The sequence below is a fragment of the Geotrypetes seraphini genome, chromosome 8 (genome assembly GCF_902459505.1).
Source record: "Geotrypetes seraphini chromosome 8, aGeoSer1.1, whole genome shotgun sequence".
NCBI classification, from domain to species: Eukaryota; Metazoa; Chordata; class Amphibia; order Gymnophiona; family Dermophiidae; genus Geotrypetes; species Geotrypetes seraphini.
This window is the reverse complement of record NC_047091.1, coordinates 161,128,907-161,147,720: the sequence shown is the minus strand read 5'-3', so window position 1 is coordinate 161,147,720 and position 18,814 is coordinate 161,128,907. Positions and strand designations below refer to the sequence as shown.

Here is an 18,814-nt window from a genome sequence, read left to right as displayed (position 1 = left end):
CCAAAATAATAGGTCAGCCAGTGGTCCTTCAAGCTGACTTGCATCCCAGAACCCAGCCCACCATCCCAGTGACCCCCAACCCTGAGAACTTGCTAGTCTGATAATTGCTCAAGTTCTGATACAAGATTTAAGCAAGTCAGCTTGAAGGCGTGGCCTAGTGGTTAGAGCAGCTGCCTCAGCACCCTGGTGAGTTCAATTCCCACTGCAGCTCCTTGTGACTCTGGGCAAGTCACTTAACACTTCATTACCTCAGGTACAAAATAAGTATCTGTCTAAAATATGTAAACTGCTTTGATTCAAGAAAAGTGGTATATCAAGTCCTTTACTCTTTACTATCCCCTTTTAAGGATGACCTAATTTTATAACAAGTGTTTTATATGTGGAAATACTGAAGCTGTGCTAGCACCAAATGTGATCTAACTTAGTGCTTATTCTTATGCAGTAATCCCCAATCAAACAACTGGCACCAACTGTGCAAATTCTTCCAGGTGTGTCCCCTGACTGACTAGTTCAACCACTGTCTTGTTCCCATAGTGATAGTATTAATTTCTCCTTTATCCAATTAGCAAATCTCATCAATAGAAAAGTCACAAAAATCTACAATTATGGGAGTAATTCTTAGTCTGTGATACTGACATCCGCAGGCTGAATTAAGCCCAGCCGTCACTGAGACCAGAGCCCATTTAGCCCTTCAGATAGTTAGGACAGCCTTTTTTTGTTGTCCTTACTTTACTGGTTAGTGGACTGAATACTGCTGGTAACCAGTGAAGTGCTGGCTTCATTCATGGACTGCCCCTGCACTAACTGGATAGTGTCTTGGAGGTCAGAGCCGGAATTCAATGGCATTGCCTGGGCTAAATGCTACTGAATATTTTTTTTTAAATATGTTTTACTGACAGTGGTTGGATATATACAGAGTCACATTATTTATATATAGCATGAAAATATGCAGCAATCCAAACTATTTTTTCAGAATTCCCTCAATAATGAACAAACAAATGTATTAACCAGTGTGACAAACCCAAGCCCGTTTCGGGGTTTTCCTATGACAAACCCAAGTCCAGTCCGGATTTTGCCACAGGGATTACGAAGAAATACAATATACCCCTTTGTAAAAGAGCTGATCAGGTAGTGACTCTGTCTTTAGACTTAGCTGACTACTGCTCAGACCTGGAAGTAGAATCAGATGAGGCAGAGCAGGAAAGGCTGAAGCAGAAAACCTGCACAGGGTTTAAACCTGTCCCCAAGTCTGCTAGGGGATTACTTCCTTTCCAGCAGCCTGTCCAGGCAAGGGTTAAGGCTGGAAAAGAACCTGCACTTAGGCAGATGGAACAAGCCTGTGTGTGGAAGGCCCCTCCCCCACCTAAGCTGAGTGGGAGTGTCCCTCCACAGCTTAAAATGAGACAGTTTAGAACACTGAGGGGGGAAGCAGCCTGGAGGCAAACAGGAGAGAACCATCCACTCTCTCTCCATCCCGAGGAGACTGGTTCTGCAGACTGGCAGATGTTGGACGCAGAGGAGCTTACTGCTGTCCCTGAGAGTGAGGAACGAACCCCAGGGGAACCCATGCAGACACAAGAGAGTCTGGTAGGACCGGAGGTTGTGCCCATGGACGTTGACATGCAGTAAGGAATATGTATATTGCCTGTATCCACAGTAGTGAAGCCACCAGGGATGCCAGTGTTTGTTTGAAGGGGATTTGTATGCCTCTCCCTTCTGATAGTGAACTTTGAGTTGGTGCTGGGAAGCTAGCAAATGTTTTGCATTATTTTTCTGCTAGCAGCTAAGCTGAACCAAGAATGTTCTTCCCACAAAGCTGTGCATAATTGATTAACTGAATGGCACAGCGGGGAGCTGTGTTGAGAGCCCTCACGTTCCTGAGCTAGGGCTAGACAGAAAGAAAACTCCTTCACAGCCTGAGATGTGCTGAGTGTGCCTATTGAAACTTGTACAAATGAGGAATCCGTTTTACAGAGCAACAGTATGGGAGAGGAAACCTTAAGCTGAGGAAACCATGTGACATGCTGGCCAGGTTTCCCATTGCTCAGTTTTGTTGGTAAAGTTTGTTTTCTTTTCTGGATTTACCTACCTTTCAACTGATACCGCTGCTGGAGCTGAAGCAGCTCAGTAAATGTTTCTAAAACCAAACTGCCCTGGTGAAAAGGACTGTATAAAGTTTTGCTAAGAAAGTCCAGAGGCAGGGACAAACAAAAAAAAAAAAAAATCAGCTTCCCGATTCGGCTGACCCTCACCCCCTAAAGCAAGAGCGGCAGCGCTACTCTTGCTGGCCAACCACTGCAGCACCTGCTTTAGAGGGTGAGGGGGGGAGGGTCAAGTGAAGTGAAGTGAATCGGTGAACCGATTTGAATCATGAATTAGGCAGCACTAGTATATAGGTGCCCAGCTTATGTTTACATTTGACACATAGATCATTATCCTAAAGATGCATTTGAGCCACTCCTTTGTCTAGTAAGATGAACCCTGCAAGATTTTATATTGTGCCTCCTTTAGGTCAGCAGATTTTGAGCTCATATATTGTGTTAAAAAGCTCCAGGAAGTGATTCTGAAATGGGCTGCCCTAGATCTCTCTGCCAGAGCTCCCGCAGTTTGTTGATCCCAAGTAAGCCATTTAAGAGTTTCAGCATATTATACCAATAGGACATCTTGTTAAAAAGAGTAGGTTTCCCAGAAAAGAGACAATCTAATTTACCCCTTTCCCAAGCTTGCGCCTGCTTTTTGCTTGCAGTATCCCATTAATGTTAGATCTGAAAATAGGAGAACATATGACAGTTGGCTTGAAATCTGGATGAAAATAGGAGAACATATACCCCATTTGGCTTGAAATCTGGATGAAAGTTGGGATTGTCCCTGGGGACAACATCAATAAGTGATCCATGGTGGTAAGAATCGAGAGCAGGTTTCTTTTTTTTCAGTTTGAGTTGTGACCCCTCTCTAATAGAGTAGGCTAATTTCTTTTTTTTTTTTTGGACATCCCTTAGCTGTCCATTCCCTAAACCGAAGAAGAAGAAATTGAGAATTACTCTCCATTGTGAAATATAGAAAAGAACTCCAGTTAAAACAGGGCAGACCTACACAGCTTTAAAATATTCATACAGTTATATTCGTTACATCATATCCTTATTTATTTAAGCATTTATATATCACTTATAGTCTAAGTGGTTTACATTCAGTTACTCAAGCATTTTTTCCTATCTGTCCTGGCAGGCTCACACTCTATCTAATGTACCTGGGGCAATGGGGTATTAAGTGACTTGCCCAGAGTCACAAGGAGCAGTGTGGGATTTGAACCCACAACCCCAGGGTGCTGCGACTGTGGCTCTAACCACTGCACCACACAATCCCCCTTTGTACTAATGTTAAATTACAGGAAATCTGCTAACTTACTGATTCCTCAATATATATGAATTGAATCAGTTGACACTGAGTCTACACCAAATGCTTCATGAAACAAATAAGTTTTCAACAAACCCCCTCTTCTACAAAGCTGCGCTAGCGGCTGCCGCGCAGTAACAACCCCGAAGCCCATAGAGATTTAAAGGGCTTTGGGGCTGTTGCCGTGTGGCTTTGTAGAAGAGGAGGAAAGTTTTAATATTAGCTTCTATCCTTTTATCTTGTGGTAAAAGATTCCATAAAAATGGCGCAATAAAATAAAAAGCTTTATTTCTAGTAAATTCCCATTTTGCTCTGTTTGCCGCTGGAAGGATCAATCTATTATCTTGAATAAATCTTAAAGTTCTTGATGGTGAATAAGGAATTGGTGGCAAAAACATGGGTTAATTGCCTATAATCTAGTCATTTATGCATGTAAATGGCCATTTTATGGCTGCATAGAATTCTGTAAATTTGTGTCAAGATGCAATGGCATGTACTTTGCAGGTGGGTGCTCACAAGGGTGGGATCTGGGTGAAAATCTAAGTGCATAGATTCCAATCTAAGTGCGAGCAGGACTAAGGCTAGTGTAAAAGTCCACACCTGCAGTGTAAATGCATGTTAAGAGAACTTACACTAGTATTCTATATAAAATAGGGGGAGATTACTTTTCTTTACTAAATAGGCTTCAAGTAAGTGCTTTTCTAGCACTCAAATCTAGACACCCTCTTAAAAAATTGCCTTCTAGGTGTCACTGTTATGCAATGGCTGGAACTCTCTCCCTTCGACTGACAGGTTGTTGGTGATGCTTTTCTATTATTATACTAATTAACTCACTTTGAACACTATCAAATGTGATAGATAGATAAATAAAAAAAAAAAAACATGTCCTTGCTTTTGTTCACTATTTACCTGAGGCTCTGTCATAGCAAAACAGGAGCGGATCTTCCCCTCTAACAAAGGCATGAGCCAGCGTTCTTTCTGTTCTTCTGTTCCATAGCGAACTAGTACTTCCATGTTCCCAGTATCAGGGGCAGAACAGTTAAATACCTAGCAGAAAGACATTAAAAAAAAAAAAAAGAAAATCCACTCCTGCACCCCTTGCCCTGCCAAAGATCGGCTGCTAAAATAAGTTTGCCAGGCTGGAAGGAGAGCTCCTCTGCTGTCTGAGGATTCTGTGTAAGCTCAAGGTTCAAAGCTTTTGGCAAAATGAACTCAACTTGTACGCTCAGCAGCTAAGAACTGCACAAGCTAGAGAAGAGACAAATGCATTCATAAACTCAAAGATAACTTTTACAGATCTCAAAATGTGTAAGTAATATTTCCTGGAATAGCAGGTGGCCACTCACAACTAGACAACTATTTGTCAGAAAAATACACAGCTATTAAAGATCAACAAAATATTAGCGATCTGATTCACTAAGGCTTTTCCCCCCTTTCTGAGTCTACAGGGAAAGACTTTGGTGGATCAGGTCTTTAAGGTACTTTTATTTCTGTGTTAGTATACTGAGGAAACACAGGCAGCTAGTAGAAAAATATAACTTAATGTCTAACACACCATCATAAAAGAACACAGAAGATTTAGAATCAGAAAATAATATTAAAGATTGAACTAGGCCAGTTACTGGGCAGACTTGTACGGTCTGCGTCTATGTATTGCCGTTTGGAGGAGGATGGGCAGGGGAGGGCTTCAATGGCTGGGAGGGTGTAGATGGGCTGGAGTAAGTCTTAACAGAGATTTCGGCAGTTGGAACCCAAGCACAGTACCGGGTAAAGCTTTAGATTCTCGTCCAGAAATAGCTAAGAAGAAAAAAAAAAAAAAAAATTTAAATTGAATCAGGTTGGGCAGACTAGATGGACCATTCGGGTCTTTATCTGCCGTCATCTACTATGTTACTATGTAAGATGGCTCTGAATGTGATCAGAAAAGACTAACCAATCACATATAATTGGAAAGACTGGAGAAGATTAAATTATTGGTGAAATTCTTTATGCCATATCTATAAAATGGAAAGATTTACTGCGTTACAAAAGGGATATTTTAAGAAATTTCAGGATGTATGGAAACCATTAACAAAATATTGTCAGGATTAAGTAAAAGTATTTCCCTTATGTTTATCAGTTTATGAGGTAGGGAAGGGGGTATTTTATTACATATATCATACAATAATGGAGTATATGGTTGGGGGGATGGGCGAGGGATAGGGATAAGAATCTATGTAATATACCAATGATTGTTTATAAGTGATGTATTTATTGTTACTGTGAATGAAAATATTAACACTTAATGTAATTTGTGAAAATGAATAAAGAATTATAAAAAAAAAAAAGAAAAAAAGAAAAGACTAACCAAGCAGGGTGACCTTCAATCATCAGATTTCCTGTACTCCTCAACACAAAAAGAAGGGACAAAGGTGAGGGGTATGAGCTTATCCAACCGTATTATAAAGAGAGAGCTTCTATTTACAACCATCCAGGGATTTCCCCCTATTTTAAATCTCCTGCGGTCATCGCAGCAATAGCCCTTGGCCAGGGCCCATGCATAGGGTTGCAAACTGGATTTAGATTCACCTGATCCAGATTTCCCCATTATATTTCCTAAGAAAAGCAAGACAAGTCCCTGCATGCAATGAGGTAATCCTAGAACTGGATCAACCTTACCAGGCTAATCTGGATACCAGTTGGAAATCTTAGCTGTGCACCAATCTTAGCTGTGTCCTTTCAGAGCCTTGCTAACTTGGGTCTTAAATCATATCATAAGATGTCAACACTGTGCAAAGGACTATGATTCCCTACCCTTTATGACATAAAACCCATAAGACTTGAGCAGGGAACTCAAGAGATAAATTCATCTTGACTGACTGATCCAGTACCGATTTTCCTGGATGCGCATCATGCTACTTCATAGAACACAGTCCTGTTTTATAAACAGGAAAATAAAGAACATTTTGATTTAATAAAATCAAATATCAGCTATGGTACAGCAAATTTCTGCAATACATTCAGCAGGGAAGAACAATGGTATCAGCAGCCAGTGATTATGGAAGCGTGGCCTAGTGGTTAGAGCTGTAGCCTCAGCACCCTGAGGTTGCAGGTTCAAGCCTAGTGCTACCCCTTGTGACCCTGGGCAAGCCACATAACACTCCATTAAGCCAGGCATGTTAGTCAGATTGTGAGCCCTCTGGGACAGATAGGGAGAAATACTTGAGAACCTGAATGTAAACTGCTTAGGCTACAAGTAATGAATAAATACTAAAAAAAATCAATCTCAAACTAAAATTATTGTCTTCTATAAGGCTCTGCAGAACTGGAAAATTGTGTTATACCCTTTCCTTGTTGAAGTTTATATACATTTTTCAGAAGTGATCCTATCAGAACCTTTCTATAGGTACCTGGAGGTCATAAATATATTTTTCTGCATTTTTTTCCAAGAAGATACCTCAGGTGCAAAGAGCGATTTTCCCATTAGTTCAGACAGGTGCGCATACTCCAGGTTGGTCAGCTTTGCACCGTATTTCCCTTCAGGATCACTTTCCAGGGGTAAGAAAAGATTCCACAGGCCTTCTGACTTTGCTCTTTCCTTTAAAGGAGTTAAAGAGTTCATGCACTCAATACACCAGCGAAAATATATATTGATTTTCATGATGGTAAATAACTAACTATTCTTTCTTCTCTAATTCTCATTTACTTCACAGTTAACGTCAACATTTATGGTAAGAGTAGACAGTTTTAGTTTTGATTTCAATTCTGTCTACCATGAAGCTGCAGCCTGTAGGAACCTTTTGTCCTTTCCATTTCAAATGCAAGCAGTGTCTCACTTCCGGCTCACTACATAATTGTTTCCCACATATTCACCTTTATAGTACCCCCAGGGACCCCTGAAGAAGACTTTTTGTCGAAACGCGGACCGTGTTGGGTCCTGTATCCCTAGTGGACTAGATCCTTTAAGGCTCTTATGTGGATGATTTACTTTTATGTGGATGGAATTATTTTATGTGGATGATTTTAGTGTACCTTTGGAACTTTGATACTTTCAAATAAAGTCCATTTGGGAACATCGTCACTCCACAGAGTTTTTTTGGTTTTACCTTTTGTCTCTCCCATTTTTAAGTTTTGAACTAAGTCAGGCTACAAGAAGTGTACTTGGGGGTGGCTGCATGTATGTTTGTGAATGATAAATTGATGAGATTACCTGTTTGCTTTAAAATGTGCAGATTATTATTTTATTACTTCTATCACTATTGATTTCCCATTATACCATGGAGCAGCAAAAGAAGAGGCACAGGCTATGTCTAAACCAACCTTCAGTTACATATGCTTTATTAATAATATAAACTCTAATCAAAAATGCTTTAACAGATATATAAATAGAATGAATTAAATATATTAAAGTTTTTATTAAAAAACACAATAAGCATATGAAATAAAGGTCTCCTTTTACAGAGGTGCGCTAGTGGTTTAAGCGTGCACGCTAGCCGCTACCACCTCCTTTTAAGCAGGCGGTAATTTTTCGGCTAGCGCATGCTAATCCGGTGCGTGCGCTAAAAACGCTAGCGCACCTTTTGTAAAAGGAGCCCATAATTTAGTGAATGTGCTCAGCAACCCCACACACCAGTTATAGCGAATAAAGACCAATGAGTTAGAGCACTGTTCTTCAACCACCGGTCCATGGATCAGTGCCTGTCCACAGAAATTTCCTGCTGGTCCACAGGGCCAGCACATGCATCAGGCCCAAAACAGTGTTCTTCAACCGCCGATCCACGGTGCGATCGATGCGGCGTTATCTTCAAACCAGCTCCCTTTTCCTAACTGATTCAGTGCACAAAGCCAGGGGCAGTGGCTCCTAAAGGCATCCTGCGCCTGAACCGGAAGCCTTCTCTCTGACGTTGCAATGTCAGAGGGAAGACTTCCAAATGAGGCACGGGACGTGCAAGGTGCAATTAGTACTATTATGGGGCGGGGTCTGGGGGTGGAGATTGGGTAGAGATGGGCGGGGTCGACCCACAACTTAACCCAGTGTTCTTCAACCGCCGGTCCACGGACCCATGCTGGTCCACAGAATAATTATTTTATTTCTGCCGGTCCATAGGTGTAAAAAGGTTGAAAAACACTGAGTTAGAGAACCATCACTGCAGCATTCTGTCCTCTTATATACCTTATATTCCCCGAAGTATTGTTTGAGTCCAGTTATTAATAATATATCCAATATGCAAAAAACAAGTCCTTGACATACAATGTGAATGTGGTCCCGACTAGGATCCAAGTTTTGGCGACTTGTTTTGCTTCGCAAATGAAGAGCTTAAGTGCTCCGGCATCTCTACTGAGAAAAGAAGTGCTTCTTTTCTCAGTAGAGACGCTGGAGCCTTTAAGCACTTCATTTGTGAAGCGAAACAAACGATTTCTAGCCCGTCCTCCCCGAAGCTCAGAACGGGTTACATAAGGACATTCACAGTGCAGACATTTTACAAAAGCAAAGGTGTGACTGGTCATAGGGTAGTGGGTACATAGGGGGGGAAAATGTTGAAATTTCAGAGACTAAGGGGCTCAAAGAATGGGTGCAGAAGGGGGGGGCAGTCTGTCGGAGTCTGTTTAGCTGAAAAGGAGGGTCTTCACTGCTCTTTGGAATGTCATCAGTGAAATTGATTTCATTACTAGCAGGAAGACCAGGTCATATTGTACGGAAGCAATTCTATCTTCAATTTCCGTCACCAAAGACATTTAGATCATTTGTTCAACGGAAGGCATCCTTCTTTTATCAGGCTCCTTTAATTTGGAATGATCTCCCTATTTTAATAAGGTTAATAGGTCAATATACTGTTTTTAGAAAACTTTTAAAGATATTCTTGTTTAAAAAATTTTATCTTGAAATTTATCATTGTGTTATGTTTAACTGTGTTATGTTTAATATAAATATATTGTAATCCACCATGAACTCATAAGGACTATGGCGGAATATAAATCAGAATGTAATGTAACGTATTTTAATTTGTCTGGAACTCATTTTATATGTGGCTGATGTGTGTTCTAGAAATGTGGACTTAAAAGAGGTGGACTAGATATAATTAAATAAATCCCTCTCATTGACACTTATCTGACTTGATTAAGTGCCTTTGAATACTGACCCCCAGATTTTAGTGTTACTTCTTACCTTAAGCCTTTCTACTGCAGGATGTGGTGTCCATCGAGCTTCTGACACCTGATGGTTTCGTAGGATCTGTTCAATAGGGTAGATATTAAGCTCTATGAAACTCTTCAGCTTGGCATACAGACCCTGAACCCGTTCAGAAAGACCCTCGGGAGAGAAAATCAGCAGACCCTTTGACAACTGACTGGAAGCAAAAGTTGCTAATGTGGAGTGATTCCTCTTTGGGCCACATGTGAACATACTGTATGGAAATGGCCCGTGTCCGATCCAAGTACTGTATGATCTTGTTGATGTTTCAATCTTTGTCGATGGAATAGCTTGAAACAGTCTAAATCCTTCTTTTGTAGCAAATTCCCAGGCAAGGTTAGCCATAAACTCAGCTTGTTTTCCAGCTGATTTAGCACTGGCTGAACTTGCTTGACCTATTTGGAATGAAGAGCTTAATCCAAAATATATCCTTTCCTACAATATATATATATGATAGACAAAATTCTGTGACAAGGAATGACTGTGTTTACTATTAAATTGTCCAGCCTGCTGTTTCATGTTTATTACTCCATCAACAGAAATATCCCCCCCTTTTTAATTTGGGAAGTTAGCTTTGATGTCTTTTTTTTGTCTGTTCAGGCCAGAGGAGTCATTTTCAGTCACATTTTTACCTCTCCAAAAGTACATTGGGGGGTTGCAAAAATATGACTGTGCAAATGCAGATAAAAACCATAAAAAGACAAGACAGAAAAAAATAAAGACAGACAGAAAGAAAGAAAATTCTTAACAATAAATATTTAGACAGGAGTAGCTATGTTTACTCTGGCATAGCAAAAATGCCAGTAGCTAATGGCACCTTATAAGACACGAACTTTCAAGGACAAAAATCCACTTCTTCAGCTATGGACTCTTGTCCTTGAAAGTTCATATACCGTATCTCAATAAATTGCTTAGTTTATATGGTATCATTAGCATCTGTTATTTTAATAATTGATCTGGGCATTAATCTAATCTTTCATTTGTGAGTCACTCATACCTAAATAGGCTCTTTTTCTACTTCACAACCATATATTATGTACAATTGCTTCTCCCTAAGAATTACTATTCTGACTTTTTAAAATGACCCTCCATTCCCGGCCAGGGCTTAATTTATCACATCATTCTTTGGTTATCTTTTGTGTTCTTACCCCTGCAGTGGCCACCAGCCTGCTCCCACAATAACTTGCTTTCTTCTTTCCTAAGCTTCCTCTGGTGGCCACTAGTTTACAGCTTCATACCTGTGAGTGAGCGTTTGTACACTCCCTGCAGGATGGCTGCCACTCGGAAAAAGGAGAAGGCCATGAAGAAGTTCCAGTTTTCAATCGGAGGAATTCCCATGTGATCACAATACAGCTGAAAGTACTCTTCAGCTGTAGGGATTCCGAGCTCCGCTAAATCACAGTTTCCCAAACCTGGCAGAGAAAGCGAGTTCTACTGTTAGAAGAAGCTTTGCCATGATCAGAGATGATTCTAGGGTATCCACTGCAGAAATCTGAGCCTTCAAACCTTACCACAGATACGTGTCAGAGCATCACACTAGCTCATTATGGATCATTAGACATGCAGTAAAATTTGGAACAGGTCAAACTTCTGCCCAATATTTCATTCTATAAATTCATGCACACTTCTGTGTTTAGCATGCAATTTTGCGCGTATAGGTTGAACAATGGCAGTTACATATGCAAATAAATTGATAATTGGTTGTGCCAATCATAAGGGATAGAATGAATTGATGCTAATTGCCACTAATTTGCAATTATGTACATAATTGCGCTGAGTCGTAATTCTATAACCTTAATGCAGAAATCCTTTAGTGCTTAACTACAAAGGGATGTGGAGGTGGCAGGGACACAGGTGGCTTGGGGTGTGCCCAGCACTTATAGGCTAAGGGGTTCATAATCAAAAAAAAAAAATGTCTAAAAAGTGTCCTAAATGGCTACTTGGACGATCAAAAAGCCTAATCGTCCAAGTACCCATAACCAAAGCTGGTTTTAGACGTATCTAAAACCAGCTTAGGCCTTTCCCCTGCCACTAAACGCAGAGAGAAAAGAGGCGTGTTTAGAGGAGGGGAAAGGGCGGGCGGTGGGCAGGAGGTGGGCCGACCTACACCTAGGCATGCAGCAGGTATAACCAAAACCCTAGGCAGGTTGCCTAGTCGGCACTTATACGTTTTTGACTTAGACGAAGTCAAAACAGGTCTAAGTGCCGAAAAAGGGGCCGCTGAGCTGATGGCGGCTGGCGCGATCCGTTCAGCGGCCCGGCAACCTACCCACCCACCCTCCGCAACCATTGCGGCAGGAGAGATGCCTCATCTCCCCTACCGCGATGCGATCACCCCTCTACCCGAACTGCTGCGACCTGTGGCAGGAGAGATGCCCAATCTCTCCTGCCGCAGGTTGTGGCAGTGATTCAGAAGGGGAGAGGGGTTGCATTAGAGGGTTTTTTTTAGAGGGGAGGGATGTTTAGGGGGGTGACTTGGTTTTAGTTGGGGAAAAAAACTGTTCTATTTTTATATGCATGCTGGCTGTGTAATGTTAGTCTGTGTTACAAAGCAAAAATAAATACCAGGCTAATATATGTGTTTTCTTATATTTTCACAAATAAAGTTGGAAACAAAAACAGAATTTCAAAAAAATTATTAAAAAGGCAATTGATGAAATATGTTAATCAAATTTGTCCTATGTACTCAGTCGTTATCAAAGTTTGTAATCAATTGCATTTGGGTATTTCAGATACCCTGTGATGAAAGAGAGGTTGTTGAATAAACTCCTAAACAAATGGCTACTCCTCAAGAAAAGGCACAATGTATATCATGGTTTATTGAAACAAAATCGGATACACAGACTCAGAAAAACTACAGGACTAGGTTGGGAAAACATCCACCATCATGCCCATCAATTCATGCATGGCACAAGAAATTTATGGAAACAGGGACAGTATTGGATAAAGAAAGAAGTGGACGACAAAGAATATCGGAGGAAAATGTAGATCGTGTAAGACACTCCTTTGCTCGTTCTCCTTCAAAATCCATCCGTACAGAGGTGTATTAAATGAAGCTAAAAAACCTTCAATATTTACTCCTCCACAGATTTGTCTATTCATTTGTTTCTTTAATAAAATCTTGAAATTGTAAAGAGACTTTATGGACACCCTGTATAATAATGTAAAGGTAACAGCACTGCACTCACCTGTACAGGATATGCAATAATAAACACATACTAAACTATTCTTGTTTAGCGAAGTTTATACAACATTTCTAGGTCTATTTCCCTTGCTTATATACAAATAAGACTGTGTTTACCAATTTTTTTGTGGCTGTGATCCCATGAGCCGGCAAATAAATCTGTGTGATCCACCCCCCCTTCCAGATACCCTATGGAAAATTCACCCAGGTGGTGTTCCCAAATATGGGTTTTGTGATCCTATTTGGGGTTCTAACCCACAGTTTGGGAAGCTCTGTGTACATGAAGATCTGTTTGGCGTGTCCCCTCATTTCTTGGTCATGGCTACAGCTGCAGATTCCAACTTTGTACCCTAGTAATACTGTGGATGAAAGTGACACTTTTGTGGTTTTTGGGATCTGGAGTGAGTAGATCAAGAACACTGCCTGCCAAATTTAGGCATGGAATGATGAACACTGCACATCAGCAACAGCAAAGTGCTATGGGATCAAGTGAACCAAGACTATTTAGAATGTCCTAAGTTCTCTTTGTTTAGAAGAGAGCTTGTAAAGCATAATCTGAACCCTAAGGAAACCAAACTCAATGTTCATGCTTAAACTGCCTCTGTTATGTTTTACTGCATGTTTATCTGTTGCTTATCAGCCCCTGAGATGTGCTGCCAATTTCTGTTTTAGAGGCTCTCATCAAATCCATTTCGTTCACCAAGACACTCCTTCAGATCACAAAATAATTTAACCATGGATTCCTGAGAACCTCCTCCAGTACATCTCTACTTTACATCCCCTTTTTGACAGAGTTTACTCCTCATTTTTAAATTAGTGTTCAAGACATGTTGCTTTCAAAACCTAATAATTAATTCCTCTAAAATTAATTACCTTTTAAAATAGAAAAATCAGTTGGAAGATAGTGCGCGAGACAGTTGTATGCTACATCTGAGAGAGGATCTCCAAGGGTAGAGAGCTCCCAATCCAGGACAGCAATTACTTCTGGTTTTTCAGGGTGAAATATGAGGTTGTCCAATCTGTTTCACATACACAACAAACAATGAACATATATACAAAATCCAAATATAGGCATACCAAGAGAACCACTTAAATCAAAATTTTAATTTGAAATAAACAGTAGGCCATGAACAACAAGGATACCACTGTCTTTTAATACCTTTATTGAGTTTAGTGATAACAATGATAACAACTGCCAACAAATCAAACAGACAAGCAAGGCTAGAGGTAAAGTAAATATAGCTATCAAGGAAAGTGCAGGTTTAACACTAGATTAAGATTAATGCATGAAAAACTTCACCCTCCCACAACCCAGAAAGTCACATATGTAAGTAGTAGAGCCCATTCACCCATTCAGTAGGTGGCTGTGGGCCATTGGGATTAAAGGGTTCCAGAAAGCCACAACTTCATGTTCACCCCAGGAAAGGTTCCCAGGTGAGAATGAACTGTCCCCCTGCTTTAGATTTGTAATCTGAGAAGTCCCATTGTTCCGTGGAAGCTTGAGTAATCATAAGTGAACGCCTTTGTGCTAGGATAGAAGGGGAAGCAGATAACCAGAACTGTAAAATGCATTTCTTCCCCATTAATACCGTGAAGGAAAGGAAACATTGTAAATCGGCGGGTGAGGGTAGAGGCAGTTTCTACATCCCAAAAAACATCACTGGTGTGCCAATAAGATGACACTGTAGTAGTGACTTTAGTCAAGAAGTCCAAGACCAATGGATAGGACCAAAACATATAGCCCAAGGAAGCCCCGAGCTGCTAACAATTGGGGCATTTATCATCCTGTCTCAGTTTAGCCAGGAGCCAGTTTAACTCTGTGAGGAGAAATATAAAGCCTGAGCAGAAATTTATATTGCATTTCCCAAAGTAAAAAATTTTTGACAAAGGATCTTATAGAGTGGATACATCTACGAAATTGCTGCAGGGAAAGTTGAGGTACAAAGTCCCCATTCCATTTATCAACATAACAGTTATAAGACAGTTCCGGTGTCATACTCAGTAAAGTGTTATGATAGCATTTCAAAGGCACCAGTAACAGAGCGTCTAACCAGTAGTGTTCCGTGAGGAATTTGTGAACATCCAGGGATAAAGCGGCAGGGGGGCAAAGAAACTACATAATGGGAAAGCTGCATGTAGCTAAAAAAAAAAAAATCACAAGATTTCAATTTATATTCTTGTTGCAAAAGGCTTCATTTTGCCCTGGTCATCCAGCACCTGAAAAATGTAGTCCAGACCACAACAAACCCATTGTAAAAACGAGGGGTTTGTATAGCCGGGTTTGTATAGCTCCATTACTATGGATTGAAAGTTCCGGCGTGATGTCAGCTTGGTAGCCCAGCAACTTGCTCACCTGCCACCAGACCCTCTGCATAGGAAGGTAAAACAGGGAGACGGCACCTAAGGTCTGGCCAGAGGCCTCCCCAAACATGCAGGAAATGACTGAAATGAAAAGGGGGGGGGGGCTTAGATGTGTTTCCACTGTTGTCATGGAAAAGTGAGTGATGCTTCTGAACCAGTCCCCTATGTGTTGCATCCCGCAGGCGTAAGAAAACCTTCAGAGGCTTAGCAAACCCATTCCCCCTTTAGATTTTGGTAACATCAAAATACGTAAAGGAAGCCTAGCCCGTTTGCCTATCCCAGGCCCTTTTGAATTCAGACAAAGTCTCTGTCTCCACCACCTCTTCTGGGAGACTGTTCCATGCATCTACCACCCTTTCTCTAAAAAAGTATTTCCTTAGATTACTCCGGAGCCTATCACCTCTTAACTTCATCCTATGCCCTTTCATTGCACAGTTTCCTTTCAAATGAAAGAGATTCGACTCATATGCATTTACGCCACGTAGGTATTTAAACATCTCTATCACATCTCCCCTCTCCCGCCTTTCCTCCAAAGTATACAGATTGAGATCTTTAAGTCTGTCTCCATACGCCTTATGATGAAGACCACATACCATTTTAGTGGCCTTCCTCTGGACCGACTCCATCCTTTTTATATCTTTTTGAAGGTGCAGCCTCCAGAATTGTACACAATATTCAAATGAGGTCTCACCAAAGTCTTATACAAGGGCGTCAATACCTCCTTTTTCCTACTAACCATATCTCTCCCTATGCAACCTAGCATCCTTCTAGCTTTCGCCGTCACATTTTCAACCTGTTTGGCAACCTTAAGATCATCACATACAATCACACCCGCTCTTCTGTCGTGCACATAAACTCTTCACTCCCTAATCTGTATCGTTCCCTCAGGTTTTTGCAGCGCAAATGCATGACCTTGCATTTCTTAGCATTAAATTTTAGCTGCCAAATTTCAGACTATTCTTCAAGCTTCACCAGGTCTTTCTTCATGTTATTCACACTGAATTAAAAGGCTGCTTACTTTACCTCACTGGGGATCCGTCGTGAAGGAAAAACCCCCAAAAATAAAACCCACAAGATTACATTGTATATTCCAAAGCAAATAACTTTTTATTCTAGTAATAAGTACTATAGCAGCATTTGTCAAATCAGAAATAAATCAGTTTGGACATATACAATGGAGAGAAAAAAAAAACCTCATACAAACAGTACCAGCATATTTCTGTAAGTATGGCGCAGCTTCTCTAAAAAAAACTCTGCCAAAGCATGGGGGTTTTATACAGAAAGTATCTTTGTCTTAGACCATTCCCCTGGCTGTGAATATGTATCACCCTATTGGAGCAGACCAACTGCCTATCTAACCCTCTCCTAGTTCACGCCTCCATTGTTCCCTGGGGGGGCCCTGGACAGGCATAGCTTCTGGAACTTTCTTCCTCTTGAAGTTTCCATTCTTCACACGGGTACATCAGTATCAGTGCATTAGCCTGGCATCACTTTATCAGTTCTTAGGTTCCCGGATGGAGTGTCCTACTGACTTGCATTTGCTTTCAGCTCATTTTTTCCAGCGCTGGTTGGTGTCCTTCAGAAACTTCACAGCAAGAAGTCTACACACTCACATGCCACACATTAGCATCTCCCAAAAAATCTATGGCAATAATTTTAATGTCTATCTATTTCCAGTCCTAGCACTCGTATGTCATCCTTATCATATGGAACTGGATATTAAAGAGTCTTATTTTTTATGAGAATGCCTCAACCCCATTACTCCACCGCTATGTTACTTCATACCTGTGGGAAGAATTATGTGGCACTTCATCATTGGCTGCCCATACACACTATTTCATTTCTTCCATAAGTTTTTAGTCATCTATTTTATATATTTTTTCTTTTCTTTATATATACGTAAAATTATATGTATACTTAATTTTTATATCAGCCAAAACCTTGGAGTCTGACCCAACATGACATGTTTCGCACCAAATGTGCTTTATCAAGGGTCTCCCGAGGTCGCTCGTATCATTCGACTCTGTACAGTACAGAACAGGTACTACCGAGTTCCGCGCAGATTTTATGTGAAATGTAGTTTGAATCGCCTGGGGTTTCTGAGAGAGCCAGACACACATCCTGCAACTTCATAGCATCACATGACCTCATAAATTCAATTTTTAAACTAAGAACATGCATCACTTAATGGGAACCAGAGTATGTCAGTCATTTCTACCTGAAATCTCCATGAACAACGCTGGTTCTCTGGCTTGTGGGGAGATGTAGTGGCAGCCATGTGATCAGCCTTTCCATGGCTGGGATAGAGTGTGTTTCAGTGGCTCGATACTGCTTAGTCCAGGTCTGTACTTGACGTTGAACATAATTCTCTAAACCACAAGACACTGAGATTTAATATAAAGCTGCGCAGCATAACTTAAAAATCAAAGAACACAAAGATGGAATCCAACTAGATTGGACTTATTTACATTCCTAAGTGATTCCAAAGAAAATGGCAAGATATTAACTGAACATTTATGTTATTCTGTCTAATGTTCTCATGCTCAAAACCTAAAACCCATGCTAAAGGCAATTAGCATCAGTTTGTCGCTCAACTCTAATGGTTTCAGTGTATGCACTGAACCATTAGCACAGACCACATTTACTTAAAAGTATCAGATTGCTGTTCAATGTATTGTAAACCGCTTTGGATGAAGCTCTTCATGAAAAGGCAGCTAATAAATCCCAATAAATAAATACATTTAAATGGAGGTAATTAAATGTCATGTGGCATGCTAAAAAAAAAAAAAAAAAAGAAGCTGTCAGGCGTGTTTAGCACTGGCAAAAATAAAGCCAAGTCTGTCACAGTGTTGGAAGGGTTAGTTGTGAGAAAGGGTGTTCTCTCTAACCAACCTATCCTCCCAACCCCAAACAGGCTTATCAGAAAACCTTGGCCCTGGTAGTCGAGGCAGACCCTGTTCTGACCCCCCGATGGACCCTGACCACTAAAGCAAACAATGAGACCCCCCCAAAGCAAGCCCAGAGATGACCTCCCACCAGTCAGGCCCAGAGACATCCCCTGATGGCCTAGGGGCCCAACCCATGGCCCCGACATACCTTAAAGAAATTGGAGGCAGACAGGAAGGAGGGAGTAGGCATCTTTCCCTCCTCCCTTTGACATCAAAATGGCGGCGCCATGGCCAGTCTGATGCATTCTGGGATGCACTGGTGGGACTTAACTATCAAATAAGGGGAAAATATCCTGGGGATGTTGCAGAAGTAGTTGTCACAGCTTCTGGGGTGAGGGAGTCTCAGTCTTGTGCAATGATGGTTTATTAATCTTGTTATACCACTTGTTCATTTCACTGGTCCAAGCGGTTTACAGAATACAATTAAATAAATAAAAATAATGATGATATTTAGTGGCTGCATTTCAAATAGAGGGTGACCAAACCAGTGTTTTTCAGTTTCAGCCAAAACCAAATCTGTGACCGAAATTTGCTGTTAAATCTGAAACTGGCCCAGCCTCCAAACAGGAACAGCACCCATTCCCTCTTGAATTGAAGAAGCTCCCAATTCCTCTCTATCTCTCCTTCCCCTGAACAGAAGAAGCCCCCCTCCTTCCTCTGGGCCCTATCATACATTTCCTAGTGGTCATGAATAGTCAAGGCAGGAGCCATCCCAATTCGTTCCTGCCCTTGTCATCTCTGCAGTCAAAATGGTTGCCA

The 18,814-nt window shown here is 41.0% G+C and overlaps 1 protein-coding gene across 6 annotated transcripts in view; it reads right to left on the bottom strand.

Annotated features, from left to right (window-relative positions):
* ACAD10 (acyl-CoA dehydrogenase family member 10) overlaps positions 1-18,814 on the bottom strand; it is a 71,944-nt gene that overhangs the window by 17,049 nt on the left and 36,081 nt on the right. For 5 of the 6 annotated variants that reach the window (XM_033954030.1, XM_033954029.1, XM_033954032.1 and 2 more), the window contains 6 exons: positions 17,326-17,476; positions 13,620-13,765; positions 10,801-10,974; positions 9,539-9,957; positions 6,830-6,970; positions 4,303-4,440 (listed from right to left, as the gene is read on the bottom strand). In XM_033954030.1, the coding sequence (XP_033809921.1) occupies positions 4,303-4,440; positions 6,830-6,970; positions 9,539-9,957; positions 10,801-10,974; positions 13,620-13,765; positions 17,326-17,476 (1,169 nt within the window). The remainder of the gene's footprint in view (positions 1-4,302; positions 4,441-6,829; positions 6,971-9,538; positions 9,958-10,800; positions 10,975-13,619; positions 13,766-17,325; positions 17,477-18,814) is intronic. The other variant, XM_033954034.1, reaches the window with a different exon arrangement.